At 40.9% G+C, this 16020-nt stretch overlaps 1 protein-coding gene across 5 annotated transcripts in view; it reads left to right on the top strand.

The window, feature by feature from the left end:
• The first annotated feature begins 5336 nt into the window (after positions 1-5336).
• Positions 5337-16020, top strand: part of ORC2 (origin recognition complex subunit 2) — a 45745-nt gene continuing 35061 nt past the window's right edge. For 3 of the 5 annotated variants that reach the window (XR_005385216.1, XM_038585306.1, XM_038585302.1), the window contains exons 1-4: positions 5851-6096; positions 8998-9042; positions 10377-10480; positions 10918-11073. Coding sequence is in view for 4 of the 5 variants with exons in the window: in XM_038585306.1 (XP_038441234.1) it covers positions 10384-10480; positions 10918-11073 (253 nt within the window). In the remaining variant the exon portion in view is untranslated. Of the gene's footprint in view, positions 5517-5850; positions 6097-8997; positions 9043-10376; positions 10481-10917; positions 11074-16020 lie in introns of those variants that run through there. The other 2 variants (XM_038585303.1, XM_038585304.1) reach the window with 2 other exon arrangements.

Here is a 16020-nt window from a genome sequence, read left to right as displayed (position 1 = left end):
AGCTGGAATTGAACCAGACACACTCAGGCTCATGGACTTGTGCACCTAACCATCGTAAAATGCTGCTTCATACAGATGCTGCTTCATACAGTTGATTATTCTCAACTACTAGTATACTTGTCCTATCCCCACAAGGCCAAGGCCCTTGTAGGAGATGGGAAGGATGGGGAGATTCGATCTCAGTAGAACTAGGTTACTAAAAGTAAACGAAACCCATGGAAGATTCAAGCCCTAATAACCCAGGAATGCACAGTTAGAAATTTACTTACATCCTATGTATGGTTCCAATTGTGTACTACCCTTAATTGTATACCATTCTCAAGAGGAGAAAAATAGATTTTCTGTGGTTTGTATGAGGAACCTGTATTATGCTTTAAACCAGCTCCTTTGGTCTCTTTACAGGCCTTAGCCCCATCCTTCCCCTGCAAAAAGAAATGTCACCAAATTGCTTGGGAGGAAATCAGAATTTTGTTGGACTTACTTATAATTACTTTATGATTTAGTTTTTTTTAAAGATTTTATTTATTCATGAGAGACACAGAGAGAGACAGAGACATAGGCAGAGGGAGAAGCAGGCTCCTCACAGGGAGGCTGATGTGGGACTCCATCCCCAAACTGGGATCACGCCCTGAGCCAAAGGAAGATGCTCAACTGCTGAGCGTCCCAGATTTAATATTGTTTTGAACAACAAAGGAGAGGGTACAAATATAGTCTTTTGTGTTTGGGTTTCTAAAGGTCTAAATCTGGCCCTGGATCCTAATCCAAATAGGATGGATATAGTCTGTATTAACAGCCCTAGTTTTCTTCAAGATGTTACATAAAAAGGGGTGGGACTCCCTTCTAAAACTCACTTGAAGGACCAATCCACTTTTGGCACTTTAACAATGTTTAATACACATTAGGAATGAAACATTTTTTTATGGCCAGGTCATGCTGACCAATACAAAGTTAAATTCTGAAAAAAAAAAAAAAACAAAGTTAAATTCTGAATCATTGTATAATTTAAAAAACTCAAAAATACTTTTTTATTCTCCTCAACATTCAGTAGGAAATATCCCCATTTCCTCAAAAATAATCAGAATTTTAAGAAATCTAGATATTTACTAACAACTTATAAGTAATGGCTTTATGTACACTAGAAAACTGTCTGTATTGAAGATTATATTCTAAAGCTTATTTCCCAGAGTGTGATTTATTATTATGTGTCTATTTTTTAGGGATTAATATGCCAAATCTGTCATTACTAGTTTGTGCCTTATGAGGGCTTCATCATCCCTGGTGTGAGAAAATCCTTGAGATAAAGTAGGATTTCATCACTGTATTCTCTTATTCCTAAATGTTTAGATAGAAGTAATCACTTTCTCCTGAACAGGATTGAAATCAAATTGGTATCTTAGAAACTCTGAGTAGAAATCATTTGCTGAAGCATCTGTGACTGCCATTTTCGACCTGTCATACCCTTAGGTATGTGTTTAATGCATAGTTATGTAGGTAATTTCACATTTGATAAAAAATTCATTGTCCCTAGCTCAGTGGTTCTTAACCCTTGCCACACATTAACATCATCTGGGAAATTTTTTCTTAAATTCTGATGGCTGGACCACATTTTCAGACTCTTTGGGATTGGGATCTAGCATTAGTAGTTTTAACACCTCCCTAGGTAATTGTCATATGCAGTCAGCACTGAAAACTCTTCCTAATCCTATAATAGTCTTTGGCTTTCATAGCTAAGCTTTTCTTCTTCCACCTAGAACCACTGACTCAATTTCTTTTCCCTAGAGAAATACATAAAACAATAAATGCCAATATGAGAAAGAGATTAGTCCAGTGTGTGTGTGTATATAACTTGTTCTTCTCAGTGCTACACTCTGCCTTTTGTATCCGCTTACTTCACTGAACACTATAGGCATCAATACAACTTCACTGGCCCCAACCTTAAACCCCCAACACTTTGAGGTCCTTCTACTTTTTGGCCTGCTTACTTTCTTATTCCCTTCAGTTTCTGTTCCAAAGCTTCATCACTTGATGTACCACTTTATCAGGAGCCTCAACTTTTACTACATCAAATGGAGGCCATAATGCTAGAAGGTTTTAATTTCTTGTTTTCTCCCATCACTTCAAAGGACAAACTATAACTACAACTATCTTCATCTACTTAACTGCCTATCTCAGAAGATGAGATACCTCACTTGGTTTTTTTTCTTTCTTTCTTTCTTTCTTTCTTTCTTTCTTTCTTTCTTTCTTTCTTTCTTTCTTTCTTTTCTTTCTTTTCTTTCTTTCTTTCTTTCTTTCTTTCTTTTTTTCTTTCTTTTTTCTTCTCCCTTCCCTTCCCTTTCCTTCCCTCTTTTCTTTTCTTTTTTCTTTTCTTTTCTTTCATTTGACAGAGCACAAGCAGGGGGAGCAGGAGGGAGAGGGAGAAGTAGGCTCTCTGATGAGCAAGGAGCCTGATCATGATCTGAGCCAAAGACAGGCGCTTAACCAACTGAGCCACCCAAGCATCCCACCTCACTTCATTTCTTATTTTGGTCATCATCGTAAGGCAATTCTTTTATTCTCCCTTTGACTTTATACACGATGATCCCTAGATCTCTTTCTCTTGATCTCTTGGATGAATTTCAAACTCTTATAGCCACTGTTTGCAAGATAATTTGATCTCTTTTTCAAAGGGATTTCAAAGTCAAGATGCCTCAAGCTAAACTCTTTCCCTCTATCTGTAATTTTTTTTAGCACACTGGGGAACTGATACCCAGACAACCATGCCAGACAGCTGGGACTTACAACTTCTTCCTTACCTCTATATCCAGTTTCCAAATCCTGCTGACTTGGCCTATATTTTAAATTTCAAATTCCTTTCTTTCCAGTTTTATTACTATAGCTCAAACTCCTGTCTTTATCTTCATATCCAGACTGCTTTGATAGTCTCCGAATTAGACCCCTGCCCCTCTAAAACTTATCTTCATTAGTGATTAATATAAAACACCTACCAGTCCCTGGTTATAATTATTCAATGGTTCCATCATAGAGGATAAATTCTGTCCTTTAGCCTGAGGCCTCCCATTCCAACAGCTATCATTTTTAACTTTTACTTAAGGTTTAAATTAACACCAAACTGCTTTGTATTACCACAGTTTGTAATACCATACTCTCTTCCTGAAATCCCTTTCCCACCGTTATTCTCTATCATCTGTAGTTGGCTTTCTGTGTGCTGCCTTTTCTCTGCTTAGTAAGCTGAACTAAGTGGTAGCAGTCCTAGTAGATCTCAGCAAATTCTATCCTTGCACTTAAACCTTATTGTGTTGATTTTACCTTTCTACCCAGCAAGAATCTAAGTTCCTTAATGGTAAGGAACATATCTGGGCACTATATTCCTGATACAAGTAGGTGCTCAAAGTTATCTGAATAAACTGAACTATCCAAAGAAAAAGACTGAGAGAAATGGGACACCCAGCTCCTTCCCTCTATTTTCCACAAACATAAAAAACACCACTCAAACCAAGGCCTCTGAGTCCATAGATTTTGCGTTGATCTGAAGAGATGAGAGTTTACATTATAGAAACATACTAGTTAAAAATTCAGTAGGCCTGGATCTTCAAATTTTTAAGAAATTTTCAAGCACTTTATTGTTAACTGTTGACTATGTTCTTTCCTCTTCTTTTTTTAAAAGATTTTTATTTATTCATGAGAGACACAGATAAAGAGGCAGAGACAAAGGCGGAAGGAGAAGCAGGCTCCCTTGGGTAGCCGCATGTGGGACTTGATCCCAGGACCCGGGGATCACACCTTGAGCTGAAGGCAGACACTCAAACACTGAGCCACCCAGACATCCGTTCTTTCCTCTTCTTTGCTCATTCTTCCCCAGATTCTTTTTTTATTTCCAATGTAGAGAAAATTATCTTTATCCTTTGTTTTCTTAAATTCTGCTAACCAAAATGGAATATTGAGGGATCCAGGCTACCCTCATTTCTTTCTCAAATGGATTTACTTTCTTTTTTTTAGAGAAAAAAATTTTTTTTTCTTTTAAAGATTCTATCCTTTTATTCATGAGAGACACACACACACAGAGGCAGAGGAGAAGCAGGCTCCATGCAGGGAACCCAACGTTGAACTCGACCCCAGGTCTCCAGCATCACGCCCTGGGCGGAAGGTGGCACCAAACCGCTGAGCCACCCGGGCTGCCCTCCAGGGGATTTCCTAAACAGCCTCCAAAATGATGGTTTCGTCTCTTCCTTCCTTACGCTCCCACTCTTACCTCCTTTATTCCGTACAACTCTGACTAGTGCACCAAGGGCCAAACTACTCCTCAAAACAACAGACTCCACTTTGGCACTTGCTTGTTGGCCCTTTATGCACCTGCCGTATTGATTTGGGCTTTCTACCTGGAAAATTTTACCCTTCCTCTTTGCCTGGCTTAAATCTACTCAACTCTCAGTTTAAACATCTCTTCCTCCAAGGAAATTGCTCCGAACTCCCGTCCTTTAGATAGATACTTGTGCCACGTGCTCAGTGAATGCTGAATTTCTCATGTGGTAACATTTTTCCTAGTCTTGCCAGGTCAGTATCTTCCCCTGTAGCATCTACCGTGACGGCAGAGATGGTGTTTCCTACTGAATGGTGCATCGTTATCTGGTACGCAGGGGGTTCTGTAGTCTTGTTTGGAACAAATGAATCCAAATGAAATAGTATTGTTAGTGGGTAATACCGTACCCTAGTAGGTTCCATCCCTTTCTTCTTCGTCAGCTCTTTGTGCATCTACTCGTTCCATGTTCCCAGTCTCTCCATCCGCTTCGCAGTCTGGTCCCATCTCCCTATTCAGCGCCCACGCTCCAATTATCTGGTCTCCCTTCTTCCCTGTTCCAAACCCTTGAGATGTACAGAATCCTAACCTTTCACCCCAAATGAAATACATTTTAGAGAACAAAACACAAACGCAGATTCATTCCCATTATCTTTTTCCTCAAAAGAAAGTGCCTCGAGAGACTTATGAAGACTTTTCAAGATTGCCTCAAAACACACCTGCCACGTCTCGGCCAATTTCCCCAGGTGTAACCAACACTTCCTTCCCCCTACCCCGGAAACGGAAGGAGGACAGGAAAGGCCCGGCGCTCAGGGTCTGGAGACGCGTTTTCCTCAGGTTCCTTGGTGGGCGGGGCCGGTAGACCGGAACCGATTGGCGGGCAGAGACGTCGCTCTCGGCTGAAGTCGCTTCCTATTGGCTTCCCCGGACTCCGCCCCCTGGGCAGGGCGGGAGATTCGGTGTGCTGCAGGCAGGCCTCCCATCCCCCCGCCCGCGGCCGGACTCCCCCCCCTCCTGCCCCCCCGGACTCTGCGAGCCTGCGGCCGCCTCTGACTGCTTCCAGGGGGTTTGATCCTGCCTGCCGGGGACCGGGCCGCCTTCCCCGCGGCGCCCAGGAGCGGGGTGCGGGGAGCGGGGAGCGGCGCCCGGCGGAGACCCAGCGGTGCGCGGTGGGACGACGCGCCAGCCCGCTTCCCTCTCCCGCTTCGCTGGGGTTTGTGAGGTGAGTCCGGGGGCGCCCAGCCCCGGTGGCCGAGCTGCGGGCCGCGTCTCGGAGAGGGCTTCCCCTCGGCGCCGCCGGCTGGGTCGCGGCCGCCGGCCCCCGCGGGCCCTGGGACCCCCGGCTGGCGGAGCGCGGCCGACCGGCGGGCGGCGCGAGGCCCCGGCCGGAGTCCGTACGGGTTCTGGCTGGGGCGAGAGGCTCCTCGGGGCACGCGTTGGTCAGCCTCCCTCCAGCCAGTGACGGGCCTTCTGGGCGAGCGACGCGTCACCAACGCCTCAGTTTCTCGGCGTGAGGAGCCTCGTGCTTGTGAAGAGAAAACTGGAAATCGGTAACCGGCGTGTGGAGTGACCTGACAGGAGCGGCACGGGGAGGGCTGAGGAAGAGACTCCGTCCCAGGAGCTAGCACGGGAGCGAGAATCTTGATGCCATCCCGCTAAGCCAGCAGTCACCCTGGGACAGTGGTTGTGCCGCGTGGATGAACCGGCCCCTCCGGTGGCGCTTTTCAAGTGGAGAGGATGTGGATGCGTGACTTCTCGCCTTACAACTGAAATTCCGATAAAAACCATTATACTTCCCCTAGTTAAGTTGCGATCCGAAGAAACACCGCGTGGCCCCTACCCCTCTGGGTGTTGGCGCTGCGGGTGAAATAGGTGTCCTTCATCCATCATTCACTGAGCACCTTGACTGTCAGATGAGACGTAGAGATGTGAGGTCTGCGTGCTCAGGCTGAAGGTTGAGGAAGCTGATGATAGGAAACATGTAATTACCATTCTCAGATGCCAAGCACAGGATCTCACTGAATCATCACAGTTTTGTCCAGAGTCACGCAGGAGTGTGGAATTCAGATTAGAGCCCAGGTTTATCTGTTATTAAAATTGGTGCTTAACTTTTTTTTAAAAAAGGATTATGTTGTTGTTTTTTTTAAGATTTTACTTATTTATTCATGAGAGACACAGAGAGAGAGAGGCAGAGACACAGGTAGAGGGGGAAGCAGGCTCCATGCAGGGAGCCTGATGTGGGACTTGATCCCACAGACTCCAGGATCACTCCCTGGGCGGAAGGCAGGCGCTAAACCACTGAGCCATCCAGGGATCCCCAAGGATTATGTTTTTTAAAATTGTAGCAAATCCTTTATTTGCTCTCAAAGGAGGAGGCTATGTTGCTGTTAATACTCTTTTGGTGCTGCTGTATTAGCTGCCTTGCTGACTCCTTGAATCCACTTAAAAGTAAGCACCCAGAAACAGTGCCTTGAAGAGTAAATGGTCACTAAAAAAAAGGTACATTTTTATTGTGTAGTTATCAAGTAGTGTTTTTCTTGTGTCTTTTGTTTTCCGGAAATTGTTGGAGAAGAAGGAAGGAAAGGTTTCTTTCAGCTTTGTAGAAGTGTCTTCAGTTTGGTGATTCTGTACTGTGTAATAAGATGCCTTTAAATCTGGAAAAAGAAATGAGATATAAATGCAGTCAGCTACAAACAAGATTTAGTTAGGGTGCCTCTGTCCAGGCAGTTCTTATGTAAAATACCATAGGAAAATTGCAAAGGGCAATATTCAGTTGTCTGGAATTTCTGTTTTTAAATTTTCTTGAAAAATCTCTTCCTGAAGGAACCACCGAACTTCTGCCAATGAGAATCATGTAACTGAACGTTACTCCTTTTTCACTTTGATGGCCAATTGTTAGCCAGAGAGAGAATTCTTTGTATGTTGTATTTTGTTTTCTTTATATTTTCCTAGGTCCAGACTTCTTATTAGTATTATAGTTTGTTATTTGTTTTATTGCATTTACTTATTGTCACTACTTCAAATCCTTTGTAGAACATAGCTGCTTGTATTTTAAAATGATAGATTAGGGCAGCCCCGGTGGCTCAGCGGTTTAGCGCCGCCTTCAGCCCAGGGCCTGATCCTGGGGTCCCGGGATCGAGTCTCATGTCAGGCTCCCTGCATGGAGCCTGCTTCTCCTTCTGCCTGTGTCTCTGTCTCTCTCTCTCTCTCTCTCTCTCATAAATAAATAAGTAAATAAATAAATAAATAAATAAAATCTTTAAAAAAAAATAGACTGAATCTGGCCATGCTCTTAAAAGTATGCTTGTTAGAACAAGGCATGTTTAGCTTAATGAACTGGAAATGTAGAGAAACTGTAGAAGTCTTTGGATGTTTGAACTTACCAGATGGGAAAATGATTAGATATATTAGGAATACGGGTGCCTGGTGGCTCAGTCAATTAAGTATCTGTCTTTGGTTCAGGTCACGATCCCAGGGTCCTGGGACCAAGCCCTACATCATCTTCTCCCTCTGCCTGCTATTTCCCCCTACTTGTGCTTGCTCTGTCAAATAAATACATAAATTTTTAAAAAAAATAGATATAAACAGTATCCAGAAGTCCGAACAAGCATTTAGGATAATGGATTTGGGGGCACCTGGGTGGCTCAGTAGGTTCAGGATGTGATCTCAGGATCATGGGATCCAGCCTCCATTCCAGGTTTGCGCTCAGCAGGAAGTCTGCTGGAGAATATCTCTCCCTCCTTCCTTCCCTCCCTCCCTCCCCCTCTCCCTCCTTCCTCCTCTTTCTCCCTCCTCCTCTGTCTCCCTCTCCCTTCACCCCTCCCCTGCCTCCCTCCCTCTCCTGACACCTCCTGTCTTTTTCTGCCTCTTCCCTCAATTCTTTATCTCTTGCTCTCTAAAATAAATAAGTAAATTTTAAAAAATAACAAATTTGTATTTAATGGCAAGAAAAGTGTGTGACAGAGTGATTAGGGTCTTTAGAATCAGTCAGACTTCGGTTTTAGCCCTAACACACTTTCTAGTTGTATAAATTTGGATGAGTAATTTAATGGTTAACCTCAATTTACTCCTATATGTATTGGGGGAAATAATATATATTTTAACTGCCTCAAAGAATATGAGGACTTAATGATTTGCTATGCATGAAAGTATCCAGTAGAGTGCCTGACAAGCAGCCCCTCAGAAAAGCTTTTATTTATACAGATATAAAGAAATCATGTTTCTTTATTATATAAAAATACCACATAGATACATTAATTTTTTTCTCTACTACATCTGAATTCCCCATAATAGAAAACAGTATCATGACTAGAAAGATGGCCCAAAGGAGTATATATTCTGTTAGCAATGGTCTTATAAATTATAGATGAAATATTATCTTTATACACAAAGCATAAGCCGAAGAGGATTGTTATGAGGGTTAAATGAAAATATGTATAGAATATTCAAAACTGTGTTTAGCATGTAGTAAGTGCTCCCATGGCCTCCTCTCTCCAGCCACTTGCTTCTGCGATTGAATCTTCTCAGTCTCTAGTACTCCTGGCCAAAATACTGATGGGTGTTTTGCCCTTTACCATGCCATCATAGTAACTTTGCAAGAACTGCATTTATCGATTTATCTTGTTTATTAAAACTCAGGAACTTGTTTGGTTGTTTTCATTTCCTAGAAGCTGACCTTGACCAAGTTCTTTTTCCAATTGCAGGTGACTCTGAATTTTCCAGCTGCAGAATGTGTAGGGCCTTTAAAGGTAAATGAAAATTAAGACAAAGTCATTTAAATGTGCTAGTTTCAGGGGCACCTGCCTGGCTTATTCCGAAGAGCGTAGGACTCTTAATTTCAGGGTTTTTCCTAACTCTGGGAAACAAACTAGGGGTGGTGGAAGGGGCGGTGGGCGGGGGGATGGGGGTGACTGGGTGACGGGCTCTGAGGGGGGCACTTGATGGGATGAGCACTGGGTGTTATTCTATATGTTGGCAAATTGAACACCAATAAAAAAAAAATTCAGGGTCATGAGTTTGAGCCCTATGTTGGGTGTAGAGATTATTTAAATAAAACTTAAAAAAAAAATGTCATTAAAAAAAAATCGGTGGGGGATGCCTGGCTGGCTCAATTGGTAGAACATACCCGCTCTTGATCTCAGGGTCATGAGTTTGACCTCACGTTGGTTATAGAGATTATAAATAAATAAGCTTTTTATTTTTTTAAAGTGTGCTGGTTACGAAGGAAAACTTGACAACGTTTAGTAAGTTATCTGCATGTGAATAACTGACTTATGAGTGACATAGTCTGCAGTTCCTATTATTAGTAGAAAAAACAAAAATAGGATTTATAGTAGAGAGAAAAGAGAAAAAACTCATTTTTTTGAGTAAACTGATTAGCTAGGAGCTAGTTGGAATCATCATTATTTAGTTTCAGGCCATTAGTATTTTAAGTTCCAAAACAAAATTTTTCAAACTAGGCAGAGTTGATCAAGTTTTTGCTTGCCAGATTCTGAAATCTGTAGTGAAGAACTGACTATAAAGTACTGTTTAGTTACCAGGATACGCAGAAAGCCATATTCATAACTGTAAAGTTGTTGGTAAGCATACAATAATAGTAAAAGGAGGTGCTTGAGGATTATTTGATCCAGGTTTGGTATACCAATGAAATGCATAGACTTCCCCCACTAGAAGTAAACGATTTGTTTTTAGTGAATAGATACTACCAAACCATTATTCTTTGCTTGTCTGCTCCTTCTCTAAATTCATGTATTAACCACTCCTTTCTGGTAATGTTATCATTCTGTAGATTGGTTAGGGCTTTCTTTACAGGAAGAATTGTTTTCCTATTATTATATTTTAGTTGCGTTGATTGAATTTTGCTTTTTCCAACTCTCAGACACCTCCTGTCTTTTCCATTTTTCAGATAAAGAGTTGATTTACCTATGTTCAGAAACATAATACTAATATAATAATGCATATTATGTGTTTTATACTTAAGACTTTTTAAAATGTCATACAAATGCATGTATTATGTGAATGTTTATTTGGCTGTTGATATCAATTTTTCATCACTTTTGAGTGCTTTATTGTTTTTGTTTAGATTGGCAATGATGAGTAAACTGGAATTAAAGGAAGACAGGATGCTGGAGGTTCAGTTTGTGGGAGATGATGATGTCCTTAATCACATTCTTGATAGAGAAGCAGGTACTGATTATATAATTGTAGAGATGTTTATGTGATGGTTACGGATTACTTCACTTTTAAAATATTTTAAACTATTTTGAAAATACAGCACAAAGTATTTCATCTAAGACTAAATAAAAACTACTTTTTTAAGTTTATTCCACTCAAATTTTTGAAAATTAAAAATAATAAAGCCTTATTTGATATGAAATGCTTAATAATAGGGGTAAGTGATAACTACCCATTGTAATTAAAATGTGTCGCCCCCCCAAAATAATAAACTTTCAAGATTTTGCTTCAAATTATATAAAGTGTGGTGAAAAGTGGTGCATGCTTTCATCAGAAACACTGAATTTTTTCCCCAGATTTTAAATAATGATAAGTTTAGTACAGTTTATTTACTTATTTAAATCTAATGTTTAGAAAGAATTTATGCCTGTCACATTGTAATTATTCAGATGTTCTTACAGGAGCTAAATTAAAAAAGGAGAGAACTCAGCTTTTGGTCAACACAAAAAAAATAATAAAGAAGCCAGAATATGATTTGGAAGAAGATGACCAAGAAGTCTTAAAAGATCAGAACTATGTAGAAGTTTTAGGACGAGATATTCAAGGTATTTTGGTGGTTGGAGTTGGGGAAACTACACTTAAATTTCTGCTAGTAGCTGAAATTGCTTTGCAGGATACATAACCATAGTCTGGTAGGTTAGGCAGTGGCGAGCTATATTATTATTTTTTAATTGTAAACTACATGTAATATAAACTTTACCATCTTTAACACATTAAGTGTATACTTCACAGTTATATATATTCATGATTCTGTGTTACTATCCCCACCATCCATCTCCAGAGCTGTTTTCATCAGGCATACTACATTATTATGTTTCTCATCAGAAAAGCATTTGCTTCAGGGTTTTATGTACAATTGGAAAGGTTGGAAAGGTTGGAAGCACTGAGTTTCCAATACAGTTTTTTTCTTTAGTTTTATTTTTTCTCACAAGCAACCAGTCCTACACTGAATTATTTTTAGATTCTACAAACCAATCTAAAGTTATATTTAAGATATTTATATGTTTAACTTGAAATAATTTCATAAAGCAAGTCACTTTGTTATGACTGTAATCTTTACAAAATTAGTTAGAAAGGGGAACCTGGGTGGTTCAGTCGGGTAGGCATCTGACTCTTGATTTCAGCGTGGGTCATTTTCCCAGGTTGCTGGGATTGGGTATCGTACTGGGCATGGAGTCTACTTGTAGTTTTCTCGCTCCCTCTCCTTCTGCCCTTCTCCCCCCTGCTTTACACACACACACACACACACACACACACTCTCTCTCTCTCTCTCTCTCTCTCTCTCTTTAAAAAAGAAAAAAAAGAATAAGAAGGAAAATTCCAAGAAGTAATGTTGTTTCAACATTTGCATGCTGGTGTTGTGGGTTTTTTTTTATTTAAATTATTTATTTATTTATTTATTTATTTATTTATTTATTTATTTATTTATTTATGATAGTCACAGAGAGAGAGAGAGAGAGAGAGAGAGAGAGAGGCAGAGACACACGCAGAGGACGAAGCAGGCTCCATGCACGGGGAGCCTGATGTGGGATTCGATCCCGGGTCTCCAGGATCGCGCCCTGGGCCAAAGGCAGGTGCCAAACCGCTGCGCCACCCAGGGCCCCGGTTTTTTTACGCCTAAGCCAGATTCCTGCCAGATTATATTTATTTAAAATTTAAGTTGGAAAAAAATAAAATAAAATAAAATTTAAGTTGACTTAAAAAAATAAGGGACACCTGGGTGGCTCAGCGGTTGAGTGCCTGCCTTTGTCTCAGGGCGTGATCCTGGAGTTCCTGGATTGAGTCTCACATCGGGCTCTCTCTGGGGAGCCTGCTTCTCCCTCTGCCTATGTCTCTACCTCTCTCTCTCTGTGTCTCTCATGAATAAATAAATAAAACCCTTAAAAAAATAATAAAATAAAGACCAGGGGCACCTGGGTGGTTCAGTCAGTTGAGCATCTGCCTTCAGCTTAGGTCATGATCCCAGGGATCTGGGATCAAGCTGCATCGGGCTCCCTGCTCAGCGGGGAGTCTACTTCTCCCTTTCCCTCTGCCTTTCCCTTCTCCCCTCTCCATGGGGCTTGATCCCAAGACCCCGAGATAATCACCTGAATCAAAGTCAGATACTTAACTGACTGACTCATCCAGGCACTCTAGAACTTTGCATTCTTGACTCCTATTATGGTAGACCTAAGATTGAAAACAACATATTTGTCTTTAAATTGTTTTTTTTAAGACTTTTTTTTTTTCAAAGATTTTATTTATTTCTGAGAGACACAGAGAGGGAGAAGCAGGCTCCACGCAGGGAGCCCGATGTGGGACTCAATCCTAGGACTCTAGGATCACTCCCAGAGCAGAAGGCAGACGCCCAACCACTGAGCCACCCAGGCATTCCAACACTTACTTTTTATTTGAGAGAGAGAGCATGAGCAGGAGGGGCAGAGAGAGAGAGGAAGAGAGAATCTCAGGCAGACTCCCTGCTGAGCTCGGAGACCAACTCAGGTGTCTATCCCACAATCCAGAACCAGGACCAAGTTGGTGGCTCAACTAACTGTGCCACCCAGGCAGCCCTAAATTTTTTTTTAAAGATATTATTTATTTACTTGAGAGAGTATAAAGAGAGAGCATGAGTGGCGTATGGGGAGAGGGAGAAGCAGGCCCCCCACAAAGCAGGGAGCTTTCTGTGGGGCTTGATCCCAGGATTCTGGGGTCACAACTTGAGCTGAAGGCAGATGCTCAACCAACTGAGCCACCCAGGTGGCCCTAAAATTTTTTTTCTTTTTAAGATTGTATTTATTTATTTGAGAGAGACGGCAAAAGGAAGGATGAGTTGGGGGAGTAGGGTACCAGGGGTTGGGAAGAGGGACAGAAGCAGGCTCTCTACTGATCAGGGAGCTTGATGCAGGGGTTAGTCCTGGGACCTGAAGATCGTGACCTGAGTCAAAGGCAGACACCTAATCAACTAAGCCACCAAGGCTCCCCAAAATTATTTTTCTCCCCCAAAAATACATATCTGTGAGGCACATGGCTGGCACATTCAGTAGAGCATGTGACTCTTTGATCTTGGGGTTGTAAGTTCAAAATCCACGTTAAATGTAGAAATTACTTTAAAAATTTAATTAATTTTTTTTTAAAGATTTTATTTATTTTTCATGAGAGACGTACCGAAAGAAGCAGAGATACAGGCTGAGAGAGAAGCAGGCTCTCTTTAGGGAGCCTGATGCAGGACTCCGTCCTAGGACCCCGGGATCACAACCTGAGCCAAAGGCGGACACAACCACTGAGCCACACAGGTGCCCCTAATTAAATCTTCTTAAAAAAAGAGTAATACATATTTGTAATAGAAACTCAGTGCTTCCAAGCTTTGTCACATAGTAGCATTCACAGCAAATTATATTTGGAAGCATGCTGGAATAAATGGAGGAGAATGCTCCAGACCAGGACAGATGCCCTAGGGCTACTGACCCCTGTTCCTGCCCCTTCTGGAAGCCTTGTCTGGCGTCCTCAAAAGCCTGAGAGGATTATTACTCAGCACACCTGTAACCTATGCCTTTAATTTTGCACACTTACTGGGAAACTTTGCCTTAGAGCAGCATTCTACAACCTGTTTTTTACTCTCATCCCCTAAAGAGCCTTTTTTTAGACAGTTTCTCCTAATTGCCCCCACTCAAAATTTTAATACCACACGTATGTATCTGTTTACATATCTGTTGCCCTTGTGAAGACCACAGACCAATTTATAATATCTAGGATGTTTTCACATTTTCCCTCCTCCCACACCAAGAGCTAATTTTTAATCCATTAAGAGCAATATATTCCTGTTAAGAATGCATGCTTTAGAGAACATGGAACTGTTAACAGTTGGGTGTTAAGCACACACATAAGCTTGTGTTGACAGTCTCTGAGTCGAGGAAATAGAGCTGTTCATTTGGCTATGGGTATGTACAACAAATGAGCTCAAAACTTGCAGTTGAGTCTCACAGACATGACTCTTTCTGTTTTGATTTGTTTTTTCTTGTTTGCCAAAATGTGGATAGGGATAGAGAATGCTGTTCCAGTTAAGATATAGGAAGGAGTTTTTTCTCAGTGTTTTCTTCAGAGAGAAAATGTGACATTTATTATAGTCTTTTTTAGATATGAACAATAAGCTTCTGCCCAATCTTTTATTATAACAAAAAGCATATATGCATTATTTTTAAGACACAGAGGACATTTGGTAAAGAATCTTTAGGAATAATTAGAAAGCAGCCTTTCAACAAGGACCTCTTAATACTTTATTGATTAATCCCTTTACTTACTATCAAAGTGTAAGCTTCTGCTTATAATCACACATCTTGACATAACTGGCATAATTCTCATAATCTATTAATCCATCTAGTCTGGAGAACAATCATTGCATGGAAATGCTAGGTGATCTCAGCCTTAAATAGAAGATTTTTCCCAAAGATCTCCCAAAGCAAGTAGATAGGTGTCCTCAAGAGCAATTTGTCTTATTGATACTTCTCTTGAGCAATTGGTGTGTTTTTTAGTCTTATAAACAGTATAATTCTATACTTGATTCTTTATAAGTTGAATGCTAGAAAATTATGTGACAAATATGTGGTCTATTTATAGTTTATTTAAAGATTTTATTTATTTGAGAGAGAATACATGCACACAAGTGGGGGAAGAAAGAGGGAGAAGCAGACTCCCCATAAGTGCAGAGCCTGGTTTGGTGCTCCATCCCAGGACTCTGAGATCATGACCTGAGCCCATCAACCACTTAACTTACTGAGCCACCCAGGGCCCCATTCATAGTATATTTAATGTTGCCTTATTCACAGTTCCATTTTTGAACTTAAGGATTACATCAGGTTTTTAATTGTGGTTAAATAAAATCTCTTTAAAAATTATGAGAGGAGTGCCTCGGTGGCTCAGTCAGTTAAGTGTTGTCAAACACTTAAACTAGTTTTGGTTTAGGTCACGATCTCAGGGTTGTAGGAATGAGCCTTGCTTTGGGCTCAGTGTAGAGTTTGTGGGATTCTCTCTCTTCCTCCCCCATTCTGTTGATTTCTCTCTCTAAAATAAATCTTTAAAAAATAATGTGATAAAAAATAAATAAAAATTGTAGTAAAATAAATGTTACATAAAATTTCCCATCTTAAAGTGTATAGTTCAGTGTTAAGTACGTTCACATTGTTTTGCAGTCAATCTCCCGAACTCTTCATTTTCCAAAACTGAAATTCTACTCATTAAAAAACTCCCTAGCCCTTCTCCCCACAGCCCAACAAACACCATTCTATTTTCTCTCTGAATTTGACTATTCCAGGTACCTCATATATGTGTGACTGGCTTATTTTACTTAGTATAATGTCCTCAAGGACACGTGCCTCATACATGTTGTGGCACGTGTCAGAATTTTCTTCCTTTTTGAGGCTAGATACTAGTGCATTGTATGTATATACCACGTTTTGTTTATCCATTCATCTGTCAATGAGCATTTGGGTGGCTTCAACCTTTTGGCTACTGTGAAT

The sequence above is a fragment of the Canis lupus genome, chromosome 37 (genome assembly GCF_011100685.1).
Source record: "Canis lupus familiaris isolate Mischka breed German Shepherd chromosome 37, alternate assembly UU_Cfam_GSD_1.0, whole genome shotgun sequence".
NCBI lineage: Eukaryota > Metazoa > Chordata > Mammalia > Carnivora > Canidae > Canis > Canis lupus.
Note: the sequence above shows the minus strand (reverse complement) of the source record. Positions and strands in the feature narration are given on the sequence as shown.